This window comes from Barbus barbus (genome assembly GCF_936440315.1).
Source record: "Barbus barbus genome assembly, chromosome: 22".
NCBI classification, from domain to species: domain Eukaryota; kingdom Metazoa; phylum Chordata; class Actinopteri; order Cypriniformes; family Cyprinidae; genus Barbus; species Barbus barbus.
The window spans coordinates 17,077,078-17,097,067 of NC_136750.1; the positions used below are offsets into that span (position 1 = coordinate 17,077,078).

Genomic DNA, 19,990 nt, shown 5'->3' on the forward strand with positions numbered 1-19,990 from the left:
AAACGATAAACTGACACAAAGACATTTGAATATGTGTATATGGTCCTCCTTCCGCACATTTGTAAACACTGACTCGGTACTTCCGACAATAATGTTAAATATTTGAATCCTTCAAGGGCCCACTTGAGCATTACACAAGAATAATCCACTGAGAGACGTAATTACACGTTACTAGCACTCTTCACTCTCCTGTGTAGATTTCCTTTTTGTAATGAGCTAATGACTGAATATTTTGCAGTCTGGTGCTGCATAATATATATTCATTTATTTCTCTTTTTTTTCCTCTCAGATTTATTTAACAGACCATTAATAAAACCAATGGGGGTCTGTAAGATTTCTTTTCTTTCTTTTTTTTTTTTTTTGATGGAAATGAATGCTTGTATTCAGCAAGGATAGATTAAATTAATCAAAAATGAATTGAAAATAATAAGAAATGTTTCCTGAACATCAAATCAGCATATAAAATATGTTCGGAAGAATCATGTGACATTGAAGACTGGAGTAATGGCTGCTGAAAATTCAGCTTTTCATCACAGGAAAAAATGATAGTTTAATATTTAGGGCTGTCAAATCGATTAATTACGATTAATCGCATCCAAAATAAAAGTTTGTGTTTGAATAATATATTTGTGTGTACTGTGTATATTTGCTTTTGGCAAAGCATCATTGATGTTTATTTCACATATATATACAGTATATGTGTGTGTGTGTGTGTGTGTGTGTGTTTGTGTGTGCGATACCATGATTAATCGATTTGACAGCCCTTAAATCTATATTAAAATACAAAAAAAGTTATTTTAAATTGTGAAAAAAAACCTGATCAAACAAAAGTATGAGTGAGTGTAAGATTCTTCTTTCAAAACTGTTTTAAAAAATGAACTTCTCCAAACTTCTGAATGGTAGTGTACTTAATGTATGCAATATTTCATCCACATAGTGGATCTATTTCTATACTAAACATTAACAAGACATTTACAAGGCAATAAAAACATTCCAGATCAGTTCAGCAGTAATTTCAGAAATTAAAGGTCAGCCTCATGAATTCTAGAGGAGTTAGTAAGGCTTAGCATTAGGGGAAACATTTTGAAAGAAACTGCCAAATGAATCAGCACATGCTTGCATTAATGAAAAATGTGATAATATATTTTGACGTTTAATCAAGTAACGCTCTGAATTTGTATGAAAATGGTATTATTCGTAGTTGTAGCAGCCAACTCATTGGCCTGCAGAGGACTGGACCACCTGGAGGAGAAGGTACCAACCTTGCAGTATCCACCTGAAGAGGTAATATGCTTCAAATATCCAAAACTGCTTTCTTACTACTGCCCTGTAAGTTGTTAATTGTATTTGTTTTGACTGTGGGCACACATTTAGCTAAGATGCATATAAAAGTATAGTAAAATGTATGTATTTTAAATAAAAATGTCCTTTTTCTGCTTCCTCCACAACAGCTAACAGCAAGCATCAAGGAGCTGGTGTCATCAACTTTGGAAACTGCCAAGGATAGTGCAGCCTGTCCAATCAAACAGACCTCTAATGTTGTATTGGACAAGGTATCTACTGGCTACCAGCAGAGTAAGAATGCCTTAAGTGACGGCATACATTATGTCCTTAACAGCAAGCTTGTCTGCCTGGCTGAGCAGAGAGCTGACAGGGCTCTAAGTCTGATGGAGAACCTTGTCGACTTTGTTCTTCCTGTATCTTCAACTGAGACAGGTATTCTGATATTCTTATATGCTTAATGTAGTCCTACAGTATATACTGTAGCTGTATATTTTTAGTGAATGTTCCTTAGTTTCTTCATTTGTATTCCTTGGGAGAAAATCATATTAAATAAATATCAAATAAATTCAGTGTGGCCCCAGCAAAATGCATGTACTTTTAAGGCTGGCCACTAGATGTCACTGAAACTTCATTGTTAAAGTGATGATGAAGTCTTGATGGGTCCATAATAATTTTGTCAAATTTGACTACATCATCCGAGTTTAGCTTCATCTTGCTCCAATACACCTGCCTGGAATTTTCTAAAGTTGCCTGAAGACATTGATTAGTTGCTTCAGGTTTGGATCTAAACTTTGCAGGACAGTGGCCCTCCAGGAGTAGGACTGGACACCCCTGAGTTAGACCATCCATTTTGCAATTGTATCTGTTAAATGTAAACATTGTCTTTACAAACTCTTTTGTAACAACAGGTGTATTATAATATTTTATTCTGTTGTGAACTGTATTGCTGTGGTTCACGTCTTAGAGCCATGGATAAAGTTAATAGAGATCCCTGGATTGAATAAGTTTTGATCTAGTTTAGTGACTCTTTGCCTGGAAGAACTGTAGTAGCCTTGTTCCCTCTTTTCTGTCTGTTTATTATAATATTTCATCTGTAAGTGTTCACTGTGCATCTGCTCCTCTATAGCGATGTGTCCGGAGGCACGGATTCGCAGTCATGGCTACAAATTGCTTCATTTGTTAACAGGATGTTTTAAAGAGGGTGTTTCATCACATCATTAGTTAGTATCTATTTATGTGAGACGTTCAGTTATCTTTTGGAACGGAACTATTCAGGCTTTGAACTTTGGCTTTGGCTTGAATTGATCCCTAGGGCTTCGCTCTCAGTGTTTGATGTCTAAAAATAGGCAGGGTTATTAAATAAAACTAAAACATTTAAAAACATTAAACAAAGTAGATACAGTTTCTGAATGAATGCTTTGTTAAATAATAATTATGACATAAAAAGTCTACATCACCTTAAAGGAATAGTTCTTCTTCAAAAAAAAAAAACTTGCTCCAAGATGTAGATGAGTTTGTTTCTTCAACTGAGTAGGTTTGGAGAAATTTAGCATTACGTCACTTTCTCATCAATGAAGTGAATGGGTGCCGTCAGAATGAGAGTCCAACCAGCTGATAAAAACATCACAATAATCCTCACAACTCCAGTCCATCAGTTAACATCTTGTGAAGTGAAAAGCTATATGTTTGTAAGAAACAAATCCATCATTAAGGTGTTTTAACTTTAAACCATTGCTTCTGGCCACAAAATGAGTCCATAATCTATAATAAATAAAAAGTCCATCCCCTTTTGTCCTTTCACTTCAATCCATTGTTGGTGGATTTTGATGTTAAAAACATCTTAATGATGGATTTATTTCTAACACGCAGCTTGTGGATTACTTGTATTTTTCTGGATTATTGTGATGTTTTTTTTTTAATCTGTTTGGAGACTCATTCTGATGGCACCCATTCACTGCAAAGGATCCACTGGTGATGTGGATCATAAATGTGATGTAATCATAGATTTCTCCAAATCTGTTCAGATGAAGGAACAAATTCATCCATATCTTGGATGACCTGAGGGTGAATACATTTTTGGGTGAACTATTCCTTTAAAATAAAGTGTTACTCAACATTTAACTCTTTATGTAAGGACTATGTGCATTACATGTGTTCCTGACCTGTTTAGCTTCTGCATTCAGTGCATTATGGTATGTGGTCCATTGATAATTTACATAACTGACTGAGGCAATTATTCCTTCGATTCCTTAGAGACAGAAAAGTAAAGTTTCCTGTGTACAGCTCTCCCTTTTTTATCCATTGTTTATATATGAGTGTGAAAGTGCGTCGAACAGGATAATTATTTCCTCACGTGGCCCTAAAGAAGCAGCACGCTGCTGGTTATTTCTATCCCAATACATTTAGAGCATTTTTTTCATGCTTGTGTCTTTCTCTGGCCATGTTTAATGGTACATTCAGCAGAGAGAATCTGTTTAGTGTGTGTTTTGTCTGCCGTTGTAAATTGAATTGGATTGCATTTAATGTTGGATATTGAGCGAGAAGGCCTGAATGCCTCTGTAGCCCTGAGCTTAGTAGTCATGTGTGGCATTATTGCATTGGGTGCTGTTTATTCTGTTTATACACAGAGAGGAAGTGCTTCCTGAGGAACTTCTCTTTTTAACCCTTATGCATTTAGATCATTTATAAATCTGCCCTGAAGATATAGTGCTAAGAAACTCTCTTTCTTCACTTCCGCCATATTTTTGTTTTTGTCATTTCCTAGCCTGAAGGAATACATTTCCTCCCACTATGTGGGAAACCAGTGCTATAGTTGCCACAGTAGTGGGCCATATCACAGATGGGTTATGTTGTCACAGTGAAGCCAGCACAAACCAATTCATGTAATAGAAAAAAATGTAAAAGAAAAATATGAAATAGTATTAAATTTTTTTTTAATCTAATTTTCATTTGTATATATTTATCAGTAAAATCAATATAAACAAAAATTGTATTTAATTCATCTTGGTGAATAAAAGTATTTCTTAAAAAAAATCGTATCTTTCTAAGATTGTTTTAAAATAAATTAATACTTTTATTCAGCAAGGATGCATTGCAGTGATCAAAACTGACAATAAATTGCACTCTATAATTGCATAGGCTTAATTTAAAATAAATGCTGTTCATCTAATCATCAAAGTATCACAGTTTACACAAAAATATTAAACAGTACTTTATTTAATATTGATAATAAGAGGAAATGTTTCTTGAGCATTAAATCAGCATATTCAGCTCTGATATCACAGGAATAAATTGCATTTTAAAATATAATAGACTAGTTATTTTAAATTGTAATAATATTTCACAACATTACTGATTTTACTGTATTTTTGATCAAATAATGCAGACTTGGTGAGAAAAAGAGATTTTTTCAAAAATGTACTTTTTAAAAATCTTACTAACCCCAAACTTTTGAGTGCTAGACACACACATATATAGAGAAAGATACTGCTTTTAAATAACTAAATAATAATAATTAAAAAAGTAAGTAAATACATTATATTAATACATTTTAATGGCCTTTTCAATATTCTGCCTGTCTGTTCCATTGTTATCTTTTAATTCTACTGTTAGTTTTTTATTTCTATTGCATGAAGTCATTTTAACCACTCTGTGACCCTTTCACAGGCATCTTTTTGTCACAGAGTGAGTGAATAAGATGAGTGTTTGGACCACTATAAGAGAGTATGAAAGCAGTTCAAAGTCCTCCCTTCCGCTCTTTATGTCTCCACATAAGATGTCTTTTTTGCAGAGGATGATGGGAGTATGGGAGTGCAGGAGCCTGATGTTGGAGCCTCTGGCCCAAAGCCCAGCTTCAGCAGACTGGGAGTGTTGGCCGGCACAATCTGCAGACGAGCGTTTGAGAAGACAGCTGCACAACTCCAGCGCTCCAAACGTCAAGGTCAGGGACTGGTCACACAGATCCCTGGCGTGAGTCCCCTGGTAAGTAGCAAACAGCATTCAAGTGTTAGTTTGTCCTTCCAAGACAAAATGTGGCTTCAGCATTGAGCACATGTTCTTTTTTGAAGTGTTAGGTTATGTAATTATGTTCAACTTTTCATAGAGCCCACAGCAAATTAAGGGCTGTCTGTGTTGTGCGTCTCCTTTATTTTGGAAACTGCCGTTGCGCATACCTCTCGCTCAATTAGTACACCAAATTACTGTGATTCCACACCCTGCCAAGGCAGCAGACCCAAACAGAGAGCCCAACTCAGCACATGACCCAACACATGCATTCACCTTTTTGCCATGCTGTAGCAACATTGTCAAACCGCCAATTATAAACACAGTTGTAAGGACTGATCAAGCCAGGGATTTTCAAACTGGGGTCCAAAGACCCCCAGTGCAACACAAGGGGAGGCTAGGGAGTCTGCAAAAGAGTTAAGATAAAATAAAAACTCAGAAAAAATATCAGAAATTATACTGACAAATAAGAAGCACGTCAACCTCTATAACAGTACAAAGCACAAAATGATAAGCACTGTTCAAATAGTGGCTACTGGCTTAAAGGCCATGTCACATGTGACTAGTGTAATAAAACATCGCCAACAGTTAAGTTTAAACTGAGATTGTAAAGAAAATGGTCTGTACAAAAGTCAAAGAGTCAGTGTCATACTGCTATTGTCTGTTGCTAAATTAGTCTCTGATGTGCCATTAATATTTTGCAACAATTAACATTTACTCCCTGATGTCTGGTTCATTCTGCCTAACAAATGCCAACTTCTAGTGAGTTTTTCTGTATCAGTGTGTTCACCCTGTTAGTGTTTGTAAGGACAAGTTACTCCTGTATGTTTCAGTTTATATCCAACACCAATAGCCAGTTTTACACTGTAGAAATGTTGGTGTTTGAGATTTGAGTGATGTCCGAGATTATGATCTATGGAAATTATATCTGGGACATGTTCTTATTATGCAGCCTTTTCTGCTCAGTTTGCACAGATTTTGTTGATTTTATGGTAACTGTTTAAACAATGTCTGTGTTGTCTACAGTACTGTTCAAACGTTTGGGGTCAGTCAGAAAGTCTTAGGCTGATTTGGTGCTCAAGAAACATTATTATTATCAGTGTTTGTACTGTTGGTGGTACGTGACATTTTTAGGATTATTTGATGAATAGAAAGTAATAAAATACTGTTACTTTTAATCAATGTAAATGTGTCCTTGCTAAAAATAAATGTATCAGATTTTTTTTCAGTTTATATATATATGTATATATATATATATATATATATATATATATATTGCATGCACAAAATGTATCGCATGTACAAATAATAATAATAATAATAATAATAAAAATTAAGCATCACTAAATCTGGTTATTTAAGACCGATGTAAATAATTCCCACTTATATCAACTCAAACTATTGGCCTTTTAGGTTTCACTTTAGTTCTTGAAAGTTTAACTTTAAAATTGTTGTTTATTTATAATTATATATTTTTTATTTATAATATAGGGAAGTCGTGGCCTAATGGTTAGAGAGTCGGACTCGTAATCCAAAGGTTGCGGGTTCGAGTCTCAGGGCCGGCAGGAATTGTAGGTGGGTGGAGTGAATGTACAGCACTCTCTCCACCCTCAATACCACGACTGAGGTGCCCTTGAGCAAGGCACCGAACCCCCAACTGCTCCCCGGGCGCCACTGCATAAATGGCTGCCCACTGCTCCGGGTGTGTGTGTTCACGGTGTGTGTGTGTGTTCACTGCTGTGTGTGTGCACTTTGGATGGGTTAAATGCAGAGCACGAATTTCGAGTATGGGTCACCATACTTGGCCGTATGTCACGTCAACTGTCACTGTCAATTATTTGTGTTCACTGAAAAGTGTGAGTGAAAAATAGTTTCACTGCCATTTTTCGATGCAGTAATACCATAAACATTCATACCTCCCATTAAACTTATACAATTTTTAGTTTTATTTTGTTTTGTTATATACTTTTAGAAATTTCCCAATTTGATCTACTGTAGGAGTTTGTTTGAGTGTACAGTACGAAATACTGTTGACTTAAGGCGAGGCCCAACTTTCCGTTGTTCTGCGAAAGTTTGCTGGCAAAACTGTGTTCAAGTTGTTCACTCAAATTCGCTGTGTTGACCAAAAGAAAGCTGATTTGTGTGCATGTGTCTTCTGTGTGAGCTGTGCTTCATACATCACTACACTATTCACAATAGACAATAGATCTTTTTTTTTTTTTGCCTGTGAAATTTGCTTAAATATTGCATAAATGTGAGATTTAAGCAATATTATGCAATAGCAGTCCTGGCAAGAAACCATTGTGTAAGTACACAGACCTCCATAAAATCATAAGAAAAATGTTGAATTGTTTGTTTGCTTAATCTTCCTAATACACTCATATGAAGATGCTTGTATACATATAGTACACATACAGTATATTTTGTCTTGCAGAGTAATGGGCTGCCGAGGCTGGTCAGTGGATTAGGGCAGCAGTTACTGAAGGTCTATGGGTCTGTGGTGGCTAATGTAAAGAAACCCCATCAAATCAGCTTCAACCTGGCTAAGGATGGAGTCAGCATTGTCCTGCGGTCCTTTGGCACAGTCAGGGAGAGAGCACTCCACAACCTTTCTTATTACTGGCTGGTGAGTGAGCCAGTCATCCTCAGGTTTGATTTGATTTGGCCCCTCACGTGCTATGAACTCTCTGGAATCTAGTTCACGTGGACTCTTCACATGTGCATAGACCCCCTTCAACACAAACAAACACACACACTTCAAACTCATCACCTGCCCCTGCTTTGATCACACACCCAGCTCTGCATGTCAGGGGGATATTTCCATTATAGATTCTGTCTAGACTGAGAGCAACATTGAATTGTTTAAATAAATGATGGCCTTTCTTCACAACTGTGTTAGAGCATCTTGAAGTTTTTCTCAATCTCTTTGGCTTAATTCTTGAGTGAGAGTTTTTTCTCATAACATCAATTAAACAATTAGTTTCTTGTTCACATCAGATTTGATTTCTTTGTTGATTTAGGCAAATTGCATGTGTTTTGACAAATTGGCACATGTGTGCAAAAGAGTAAGTACAATTTTCTACAATTTGCACAATAACTAAATTCACATGGCTTGCTGATCAAAACTGATAACTTGATTCTCAGTGAAATTGTCAAACTCTAAACAAAACTTCTAAACACTCTTTCATCGTGTGAGTCATCACATGCAAAATGATCCATTAATTTACCAAAATCTGTCAGACATGTGTATGTTACTACATAAATACCTGACCTGGAATGGTTGTAATGTCTGCTAAGTAGGCAGATAGCTTGCCATTAGGGTTCCAAAGGGGCAGAAAACTTTTCAGGATTTTTTGGAAAATTGTGTAAATTTTCATAATCTTTTGGATTTTTGAAATTTACCGCAAATTTCTCACCATTTAGCACCTGTACTTGCCATTGTAATGAAATAGGAACCACAATACATTTATAATTATACAGTACATTTATATGTAGAAATGTGTTACAGTACATGTAAACTGAAAATGTACAGTTGCTCATCATGGAAGAGCAGCAAGTAAGACGGGATTGCAGGGATTCCACAACTCTTCAATATAATATTGAGCGTTGTGTATTGCATGTTTTTTTCGGTTTTGCATGTTTTGCAGGATCTGTTACATGAGCCCTAAGTTTTTGCTCCACAACATCAGTTGAATGTTTGAAATAACTTCCTTTTGTGATCTGAAGTGGCTTCTTATCACAGAATGAGGCAGAAAATATATTCTTGTATAGTACAGAAAGCAGTCTGTCAACAAATTTTTTTAAATATAACAAATATGAAATGAAATTGCATATAACAAAATGAAATTTGCATATACAGTAACACAAAATGAAATGAAATTAAATTAAATTTGCATATAACAAAACATTTATGAACAAACATTTTGAGTAGTGTGGCTCACACAATGGCAAAAACTTTTTATTTTGATGGCTCATCACTTACACAATAACTAGGTTTTGAAGCATAAATTGAATGTTTTGCGTGAGTTACTACATTTTGCAGACATGCAATGGAGTTCTGATGTTCTAGCAAATAGTTATGAAAATTGAACTTTAGAGAATTTAAGAGAAGTTTAGCAAACATTTTAAAAGTACTTGCTACAGAAATAATAATAATTACCTGTTTTCCTCTCAGAAATTACACCCGTCCGTTCTAACACACTCAATGCAAATATGGAATATATATATTGAAAATATAACATTTTGCTTCCAAAATCAAATGCCATTGCAGAAGCATGTAAAATCTGCCATTTTTGTGAGCATTTTGGCAGCAATTTAGAATGAAGTTTCCATTCAAAGCCATATAAATTTGTGACATGATAAAGCCTTTGACAAGATAATATCTCTCTGTAGAACAACAAGTAGCCTAATATGCAAATCATAAAAAAGAACTTGCCATGCAGGACAGCCGTTTCAAGCAGTTTGCATTTTACCTCGCTTATAAGGATTCATCAGTATGGATTAGATTGATCTGTGTCCTTCAGTAAATTAATATTTCATATTAATTGTAAATAGAATCTTGGTTTACTCTACACACAGACTCTGGTCTTCATCTTTTTAAAGAATAAATAAATAACCACAGCATGGCACAACCATATTTCTTACATTCATTCCTGCAGTTTTATCCCTTCCTAAGAAAAGGTCAATTATAACATGGAGGTGTGCACAGCAGATAACTGTAACCTGTTAACCTTTGTCTAGCTCAACACCTCTGGTAGTTATCCTGACATGGGTATAGTGATGGAGCACAGCGGTCCTCAATCTGTGACTGTTGCTAGGCAGAGTGGTTGTCTGACCCCATTGTGTCCTGTAAAAGTCCTCATTACCTCACTTCCACTGTAGACACTTCAGAAACCTGTCACACATCAGTGCTGCCCGTGAAAGGCCTCTTCTATAGTCTACTCCAACAGAAGCAATTAATGCAATTTAATTGAAAATCATTGAAAATCCTGCTTGTACTGTTTATTGTCAAGCAGGTTAAGTTTTACTTTCTATGAGAAACCAGGGCACATGGCACAGCACAAACACATGTGCAGACATGTTTTTTAGGCATTTGCTAAGTTTTGTGTGAAAAGGAGATGCCCACATGAGGATTTAATCCAAAAGAGATGAGGTGGAGTATTTTTGCCGTCAGATGAGGAGATAACGTTTCTGGTCTTAACAACTATTAGTTTTAGGTTTTAAACTGGAGTAATAGAATAATTTTTTTTATTATTATTGTTGTATTAATTAAATTATTTGACATCAGATAATTTTAAAAATAAATTTACACTTTCTTTCAGCAAAAAAAAAATATCACGGTTTTCACAAAAAAATATTAAGGAGCACAACTATTTTCAAAATTGATAATAATAAATGCTACTTAAATCAGCATATTAGAATGTTTTCTGAAGGATCATGTGACACTAAAGACTTGGGTAATGATGCTAAAAATTCAGCTTTGCTGTAACAGCAATAAATTACATTTTTAAATACTGTATATTAAAATTGAAAAGTTATTTTATATTGTAATAATCAGTGTTGGGGAAAGTTACTTTTGAAAGTAATGCATTACAATATTGTGTTACTCCCTAAAAAGTAACTAATTACGTTACTTAGCTACCTTTTATGGAAAGTAATGCGTTACGTTACTTTTGCGTTACTTTTTAAATATGAGCAGGGCTTGATTGTTTTTAATACAAGAAGTTCTAATCATAGCAAATATAAAAGCCCTTTCACACCAAAAAGTGTAATGAATAAACCTCAGTCTGAAGGAAAAGTAAATTCACGTCTGTAAAGTAGAACACATGAGAAGAAGGTTCAACACTCTTCAGCAATAAAAAACAATGAAGCACAATTGTTAGTTTATCTAAAGTCATCTTTGCTTATTATTATGGTTGAACTGGATCATCAAAGGTCAGCAGCAAAGACATTGGTTAATAAAATGGGATTAGATACATTTGTGTTGTTTAACATATTTAATTATTGCAGTTTGCGTCATATTCTGAGTTTGCATTTCACTGTTTTAATTCATTTTGTTGAATACTAAATCTGTTTTTTGCGAGTGAGATGAATTAATGCACATTCACATTTAGTCTAGAACTACAGAAACGGCATGCTCACACAGCGCACTGTCAGTCAATAAATGGGAAAATAGTAACTGGAGTTACTTTTTTGAAAAGGTGACTCAGATATTTTCTTGTAAATCAAAAAGTAATGTGTTACTTTACTAGTTACTTGAAAAAAAGTAATATTATTACGTAACTTGCGTTACTTGAAATGCATTACCCCCAACACTGGTAATAATATTTCACAGCATCGTTTTTTTTATCAAATAAATGTAGTTCGGGTAACTAACTACATTTATAGAAATATATGTTTAGAAATATATTTGGGAATCAGATCAACAAGTGACCTTTTCAGGCTCCACTGGAGTGCTTAGGAAAGGCACTGGATATTGGATAACTGGAATTTTTGAATTTTTTTGTTTTGTATTTTTTTGCAAGAAGGTCCACTTAAACACTGAGCTTTTAGTTCACACATTCCAGATCCTGACAAAATCACTTGTGAAAGTTAATATAAGATTGTCATGGTTTGCCCACAATGGTATTTCATATTTTAAATACCACTGAGGGCACACTGTGAAAATCTCATTCTGACTTTCGTAATTCACTGTACTTATTGACTTTATTATCAGACTCCCTGTGATATTTGGACTGGTAAATGGATTATTAATCAAGATGTTATCGCTTTTATAACAGGCTAGTCTTTTTTGTCAGTTATCTGTAATGGCCACCATTCTTTGTATGTATCAGAGTAATTTATTTTCCTTATGCAGAGAGAGAGTTAGTGGCAAACGTAGTTAATGACAATGCCAGACAACCACGCAGATCCGAGAAATCAGCTGATATGGAAACAAATAGTTTCAATCATGACTAAGCAGTGCGTTCTTGGATGTTCCTTTGGTGGCTTGTCAAACGGGAAACCAGGGTGTAAGAGTGACATCCTTGCATTGTCTAACTGTCCTTAGTCTAACTATAAATCTAGTTTATGTCTAATTTCTTTTAAAAAAATATATATATATATTTTTTTTTAGGTACATTAATTATTAATGACCTAATGCAATGCTTTGATGAATGCAGTTTTGTTGGCATGTTTCAGAGAACATCTCTAAAATGTCTCACAGTTTAAAATGGTTTTATCAGCTTCTTGAAGAAATATTTGCATATTTGAATTAGAAGTCAACTTAACAAGCCTACTGAATTATATAAAATTCAGCTGATTGTTTTTGGCTTCATATCAAAATAGCTGAAATGATCCAGCTGGAATCATAGCAACAATCTGTGCTATTGGCTTACAGAGAGATCTGATGTAGTAATTAGAAGACTATCAACAGAAACTTACATACACATTCATAAGCTTGGGGTCAGTAAGATTTTTCTAAATTATATATTTTTAAAATAAATGTAATACTTTTATTCAGCAAGGATGCTTTAATTATTCAAAAAGATAGTAAAGATAGATTGTTTCAAATAAATGCTGTTCTTTTTTTACTGAAGTATTGGTTTATGTGCCGTGCTCTTACGCAGGTCAAACGGGAACTGAGCACATTGTTAAAATTAATTCAGCCTCTCATTGCAATAAATTCTCATTCTTTATCATTCATATTCTGTGAATAACTGCACCGTTTGAGTTAACACTTGGCCATGTGTCATTGCTATAAATACCCAATAAAAACTCTTCATTATTTAGTAACACTCATTCAGATTTACAGGTTCATAAAGACCTGAACTGATTCCAGCCTGCAGAGCTTTAGTTTCTCATTACGTGCTGAATACCTATTGCCAGGTGCAGTGGATTCTTTAACCTAGTAGTCATCAAGATGTAATAAAAGCTATTTTAGATCCCTGTCATTGATTGCAGTGTGTATAACAGATGAGATCAGAGAAAATATAATGAATCATTTAAAGTTCTACATTTTTCTTCTTTCATATTGGTCTTGAATTCCTTGAAAAACAGCAGGCAAGCCTCACTGGAAGATGTCCACGAGTAGGACAAACCCCGCCGGTTGCTTCTAGGAAATATTGTCTTATATTGTAATTGGCCACAGACTGCTAGCACAGACATCACACATGTGAAGTGATAGAATTGGGTACAGAGATGTTATTACATCACAGTACCCAGAAAGCAGCTGGAAGTTGACGTCTGTGACACAACAAACTGCATAGAAGCAATTTGACCAAAAACTAATGAGTGCAGTTGCATAAATTCATGTTTATTAATGACATTCAGTTACCTTTACCTCAGTGATTCAGTTTTTTTTTTTTCAGTAATTTTGTTTTTGCGTTAGAGTTGGTTTAAAATATATTTTGGCCACATGTTTGCACCTTTCCACATAATGTTATTTTTTGTATTTGGTTAGACTGTGCTACTAAGTCACGTCTCATAGATGATCTTATCATTCTATGAATATCTGGGTTGTTTTGTCTAAGAGTTTCTTTGTTTTTGCTCTTGAGCTTATCTGTAGAAGTGAGAGGGAGAGATATGTTGATGCTTGTGTCTGCGTGTTTCTTAAGGATCTGCGTGAGTTTAACTAGGTGGAAAATCTGGAGTGGAAGATCTGTGATAGCACCGCAGTGTTAACAGTTATGAGCCGAGGCCACACGTTTTTAGAATTAGATAAGGTACTCGGATCTGCCTGGCTACGGAAAATTGCACAGAAACTTTCTTTGGCCTTTCTTTTTCCATTTCGGTGCCAGAACCTTCCCATTTAGGCACTGTGCAATAAATCTTTGCATAGTTTATGGTTTAGTTTGTTTTGTTTGATTTGTGGTTTTGTTTTGTTTACATGTGGTTTGTTTTGTATTGCTTTGCTTTGTTTTTTTGTGTTTTGTTTTATACTTTCTTGTTTTGTTTTCCAATATATCTTTACACAAATTAGGTGTTCTGAAGTTTTAATGGGATAGTTAATCCAAAAATGAAAATTCTTTCATCACTTACCCTCATGTTGTCCCAAACCTTTGTCTTTCTTTCTTCTGTGGAAATTTTGAAATTGTTTTTGTCCACTCAATAAAAGGCAATGGGGTCCAAGTCATTGGGAAAAAATATAATTTCAAAGTATCTCTATTTACAGAAAACATTAAGTCATACAAGTTTGTAATGACATGACGGTGAATAAATGATGACAGAATTTTCATTTTTGGGTGAACTATCCCTTTAATGAAGAAGATCTTAAGCTTTCACTGTAGTTTAAAACTCAGTCACTTAGACTTTAGAGGCAACAGAGGTCAGGGAATGTGACAAAGAGCTGTAATTGGCTACAGACAGACCCATACCTCCCTAATTAACCCCTGGCCTGGGACTGTTTGGGATCCCATAAAATAGCTAGACAAAAGGAGGAGACTCCAATAGGTCTGGCACCAAAGTTACTCTGCCCTCTAGCAGCTGGATATCTGTCCACATACAAGGAGATTTTGTGTGACTTGTGCCTTCCTGATGCCGTTTTTGAGGACATTTGGTATGTTAGAGAAAAAATGATGTTTGAAACGACTGAAAGAGACTGGCCAACCACATTTAGCCCTAGCCATAAAAAACAAAGTAAATATTCTGCAAGCCAAAGTTAGTGGGACTTAAATTTAACTCAGCTTCAACGATTTTAGTATATTCTAGTGCCTCATTCTGAAGTCTTTGTCTGTATTGTTGTCTGAACATCAAGAATACTAGATGTTTTTCGTCAGCTGGATAGCTCCAGGGCATTTTCTTGTTTTTAACGCTTATACATTCATGTGAATGAACAGTAGTGCTTGACTGTCAAATTCCATAATTTCTGCTACCTTTGAGAGCCTTCACATGTGGAAAACTAAAGAATGGCTTTGTTTTCTTTCATAACAGATTCCTAGGCAGTCTTCCAAGCCAGAAGGAGGATCCCAAATGGCGGAAAACGATAGATCAAAAGAATGTGTGAGTTGCTCTCTGGTGCTGGAGACTAGTGTAGGAGACCACATGCACAGTCCCAGTGGCAATTCTGAAAAGCCCCTTAAGGTTACAGAGCTCAAGGAGATATCAGAGGAGACCTGTCAGCTGAAGAAGAAGGTCATGAAGCAGATTCCTATGCAGCAGAAAGTAGTTCTTGGCGGCAGTAACAAGAAAGTATCCAACCACAGATCCCGGAGGAAGAGTCTGACAGATTGCACCCAGATCTCCTCTTCATCGTCTTCTTACACTCGTACAGTGCAAAACAGCAGAAATGCCTCCCCTACTGCAGAATGAGAATGGAAGAATAGTCAGAGTGGTATGCAGGTTTCATTATTTTTTCCTGCAGGTCTGCCATGTTCATGTAAAGCATTAAGCATAGCAGTCATGGGTCATGATTTTGAAAATGCTGGCAGAGGTGTACGTCAACACTACCAGTGCAAAACTCAACAGTCAGTGACCTACATATAGTTATACATTTGGAGGTTCTGGATGGTGTTTTTACATTCCTTGTCCATAATAAAGCAGAGTTGTTAATTAAGTTAATTTGCAGCTCAAGAAACATCTCTTATTATTATTATCAATGTTGAAAACAGTTGTGCTGCTTAATATTTTTGTGGAAACAGTGGTACATTGTTTTCAGTATTCTTTGATGAATAGAAAGTTCAAAAGAACAGCATTTATTTTAAACAAATCTTTTTTAACATCATAAATGTCTTTACGGTCACTTCTAATCAATTTAATGCATCCTTGCTAAATAAAAATGATAATTTCTTTAAAAAAAAAAAACCTTACTGACCCCAAACTTTTGATCACTAGTGTAGTTAGGGGGGGAAGAATGCTGATTTAGAAATTGTGGTGTGACTTAAATATATTTAAATAAATCTTGCATTATTTGTGACTGATTATATAATAGTAACTATAATTGCACAGATGGTGCAAATCTCATTAATGAAACAGGGCTACTTTTCAATAATTTTTTATTGTATCAACAGTCACAGCAATTGGTGATAATACACTTATTCAAAAAGACGTCCCTTGAAAAACCAAGATATGAGGAATGAGATTTGATCATTACATTAAAGAAAGACTGCACAGATGTGACTCAGCTAAAAAGAAAACCAACCCATTAAGTACAGGAATAAATTAAATGCTTCATAATCAGATTTTTACCATCTCCCTGTCTATTGTATGTTTGAGTAAACTGTGTGCTAGGTGGAAAAGTCATCAGATTTATTTATTTAGTTTTGTTCACTTTAAAGATACCAGATTGACAATTACAGAACGTGATTACAGCAAAGGTTATTCACTATTCAGATATATTCTTTATGAAATTAATATTAACATTGAACTTAATTTTTCCAAATGCCTCTTTAGTCGTAGCATAAAGAGCTGATCAAAATGTTAACATGCATACTTCTAATGCCTGATTGTGGTCCATGAATATATATTAATATTTTTTTTGCTTAGATTGTTGATAAATAAACATGTACATAAACTGTCAGCTGTACACCATGTATTCATTGCATGTGCTTCCCTTTAAACTTTTATCTGTAATCTTTCATCAACCAGTTAACATGTGAATGTGATTTTGTTGTAACAATGTATTCAGTACAAATACAGCATATTAATTTACTGATCGTAACATTGCACTGTACAATGGCACTCAGTGGAAGTGTTTATTTGATTTATTAGCTTTATAGCACAATAATTATTAAACAGTGTGGTCTATAAACCGATACATGTTCTCCATAAAGCACTTAAAACAGCCTCAGAAAAGAAGCTGGGAAAAAACACACATTCTGTGCTGTTATCTGAATGCACACAGACACAATCATCAAACATTGTAACTGAACTGCAAGACGGCCTTGAGCTGATAACAGCTCCTTGAATGATAATACCTGATACTGTTGGAGCCTTTTGTATTTGATAAATGTAGCATAAGACAATGTTGTCTTGTGTCAGCTTATATTTTTTTTGCCACAGCGCATCAGCATTGACTCATGAAAGATTCCCACGGCCGTCATCACCACAGTGTTAACCTTCTTCCAACATTCATGATTATTAGCAGAAGCACTGACATCTTTCGTGTTTATAAGTAATAGCTCAACATTTGCCGAAAATGTACTCTCCCTCAGGCCAGCCAAGATGTAGATGAGATTGTTTCCTTATCTGAAGAGAATTGGAGAAATTTAGCATTTCATAATTTGCTCTCCAGTGGATCCTCTGCAGTGAATGGGTGCCGTCATAATAAGATTTAAAACAGCTGATAAAAACATTGCAATAACCCACAAGTAAACAAGAGGACTGCAGTCATCAATTCACATCTTGTGTAACGAAATGCTGTGAGTTTGTAATAAAAAAAATACATCATTAAGATATTTTAATGTCAATCCATAGCTTCTGGCTAAAATACAAGTCCTCTATCCATAATAATGTTTATTACATAGTAAAAGTCATCTCATCTGATTCAAGAGAAATATGCACAGATCAAGTACAGTTTAGAAGCAAAAACAGTCCAAAACAGTTGTTTATGTAGATTTGTGAATTATGATGATGTTTTTATCAGCTGTTTAGACTCTCCTTTTGACGGCACCCATTCAATGCAGAGGATCCATTGGTGAGCAAGTGACGTAATGCTATATTTCTCCAAATCTGCTCAAATGAAGAAACAAACTCATCTACATCTTGGATGGCCTAAGGGTGATACATTTTTCAGCAAATTTTCATTTCTGGCTGAACTTTTCCTTTTAAAGTAAGCAAAGGAGGTTAAATTACATATTTATCAAACAATGGAATATTCACTCCACTTATGATTGATATCATCTGTTGCCACATAGCATCTTAAGCATTTTATTGAGAACTCTCCAATGTCAACATGTTCTCAATAGAAGCCATCACCTTAGCAGACAAACTAGGGCAATCTCTTAGCTGCCCACACGGAAGATCCAGCTGTAGTCACATGAGAGATCCCAGACTCTCATGCAAGCCACAGCAACAGCTTGTCCCTCTCAATGGATCTAGGTCATATCAGACCACATAAACTTTATTTCCAGAGCTCCCTTCAGCTTCACAGCGAATCTGTTCGCCTGCGGGCGAACACTGCAGACATGCTCTTCACAATGCCCTTGATGCCTGCTAACTTTTTCACAGACACCCTGGACTCCCTGATGCGATCCACCAGCCCATGGAAAACCATGAGGACACTATGGTAGTTCTCAGCAACTGAGACCTCATAAAACTGACAGTCAGCAGAGAGCGCAAGCAGCCTGCCCTCTTCGCTTAGGACCGTTCGGCGATGGTGCAGGTCCCTCTTGTTTCCCACAATAACTATGGGCATCTTCTCAAAGCCCAGAATGACCTTATTGGTTTTGATCATTTGAATGAGTCTGGAGACCGCGTTGAAACTGGCTCGGTCACAGATGCTGTAGATCAGCACAAAGCCATCTGCCCACTGGACTCTCTTCTCACACATCAAGGACTCGGAAGACAGGTCCTGCTGAGAAGACAAACATTAGGTATTTATTCAACATTCAGATGGTGTATATAATATTTGTCATATATATATATATACGCGACCCTGGACCACAAAACCAGTTACAGGTATATTTGTAGCAATAGCCAAAAATACATTGTGTGGGTCAAAATCATTGATTTTTCTTTTATGCCAAAAATCATTAGGAAATTAAGTAAAGATTAAGTTCCATAAAGATATTTTGTACATTTCCTACTGTAAATATATTAAAACTTAATTTTTGATTAGTAATATGCATCGCTAACTTCATTTGGACAACTTTAAAGGTGATTTTCTCAATATTTAGGTTTTTTGCACCCTCAGATTCCAGATTTTCATAGTTGTATCTCGGCCAAATATTGTCAGATCCTAACAAACATACGTCAACAAAAAGCTTATTTATTCAGCTTTCAGATAATGTATACATCTTAATTTTAAAAAATTGTACCCTTATATGACTGGTTTTGTGGTCCAGGGTCATATATATAAAAGATAGGTTTAATAGTTAACAGAAAGTTAACTGGTTATGAAACACTGAATCACCTGTGAATATGGTGCATCCCATATATTCAAAGTTTGCTCTCGTCCATCCACAACAACATTGTGAGTGTAAAGAGACTCTGTGGAGAAACCAGAGTATCAGTTATAATGAAATGTAAAAATAAAATATTAAGAAAAACTTATAAATCAATCAGTAAAAGGTAACATACCGATATCTCCATATTCCCCGATGAATCTACGAGTCAGGAATCGGACAATAAGTGCTGCAATTGTAAAACACAAAACTTAAGTGCATTTGCTTATATACGGCAAGATGTTAAAGTTACAAAAGATGACTGAAGAAGAAAGAAATGCATTGTATAGATGCCTATCATGGAGTAAAAATAAACTTACCAGATTTTCCAACATTGTCTGTGCCGAGTACCACAACGTTTGCATCCATTCTCTGTCCGTTCAGTCTAGTCTTGTCCTTTACAGATGCTGCAAGTGATGGTCTGGCGCGTCTCCGCCGCAGTCAACTAAGTTGAGGAGAAGGCGGAGCGTCGACGTGCTTGCTCCCGTGACGCTGATATGCCCGCCCCGACGGTGAGTTTCATGAGCAGATAACTCAAAGCAGTCACACAACAAACATTGCAATAAAAGGACTCTATGTCAGTAACCATACTTTGCTGAAAGGGGACTGTGAATTCTGTATTTGTT

At 35.5% G+C, this 19,990-nt stretch overlaps 2 protein-coding genes across 5 annotated transcripts in view; one reads left to right on the top strand and one right to left on the bottom strand.

Annotated features, from left to right (window-relative positions):
* The window catches only part of LOC306888343 (perilipin-1-like), a 35,197-nt gene extending 18,418 nt beyond the window's left edge, over positions 1-16,779 (top strand). Inside the window, exons 4-8 of the mRNA XM_079446560.1 lie at positions 1,202-1,284; positions 1,452-1,716; positions 5,075-5,265; positions 7,721-7,912; positions 15,196-16,779. Coding sequence (XP_079302686.1) covers positions 1,202-1,284; positions 1,452-1,716; positions 5,075-5,265; positions 7,721-7,912; positions 15,196-15,573 — 1,109 coding nt within the window. The 3' untranslated portion in view covers positions 15,574-16,779. The remainder of the gene's footprint in view (positions 1-1,201; positions 1,285-1,451; positions 1,717-5,074; positions 5,266-7,720; positions 7,913-15,195) is intronic.
* Positions 16,247-19,781, bottom strand: LOC306888344 (ras-related and estrogen-regulated growth inhibitor-like protein). 4 transcript variants are annotated; one of them, XR_013785731.1, is made up of 5 exons: positions 19,685-19,781; positions 19,501-19,554; positions 19,334-19,410; positions 17,974-18,775; positions 16,496-17,409 (listed from the first exon to the last, which is right to left on the bottom strand). XR_013785731.1 is itself a non-coding variant. In XM_079446561.1 (4 exons), exons 1-4 carry the CDS (start codon positions 19,731-19,733, stop codon positions 18,347-18,349), a joined length of 609 nt encoding a protein of 202 aa, XP_079302687.1. In that variant the 5' UTR covers positions 19,734-19,781; the 3' UTR covers positions 16,247-18,346. The 4 variants fall into 4 exon arrangements, 2 of the variants coding, with proteins under 2 accessions (XP_079302687.1, XP_079302688.1); XR_013785732.1 differs by having other exon boundaries at positions 16,948-17,409; positions 17,974-18,772; positions 19,685-19,773; XM_079446561.1 differs by having other exon boundaries at positions 16,247-18,775.
* Between the last annotated feature and the right edge of the window lie 209 nt (positions 19,782-19,990).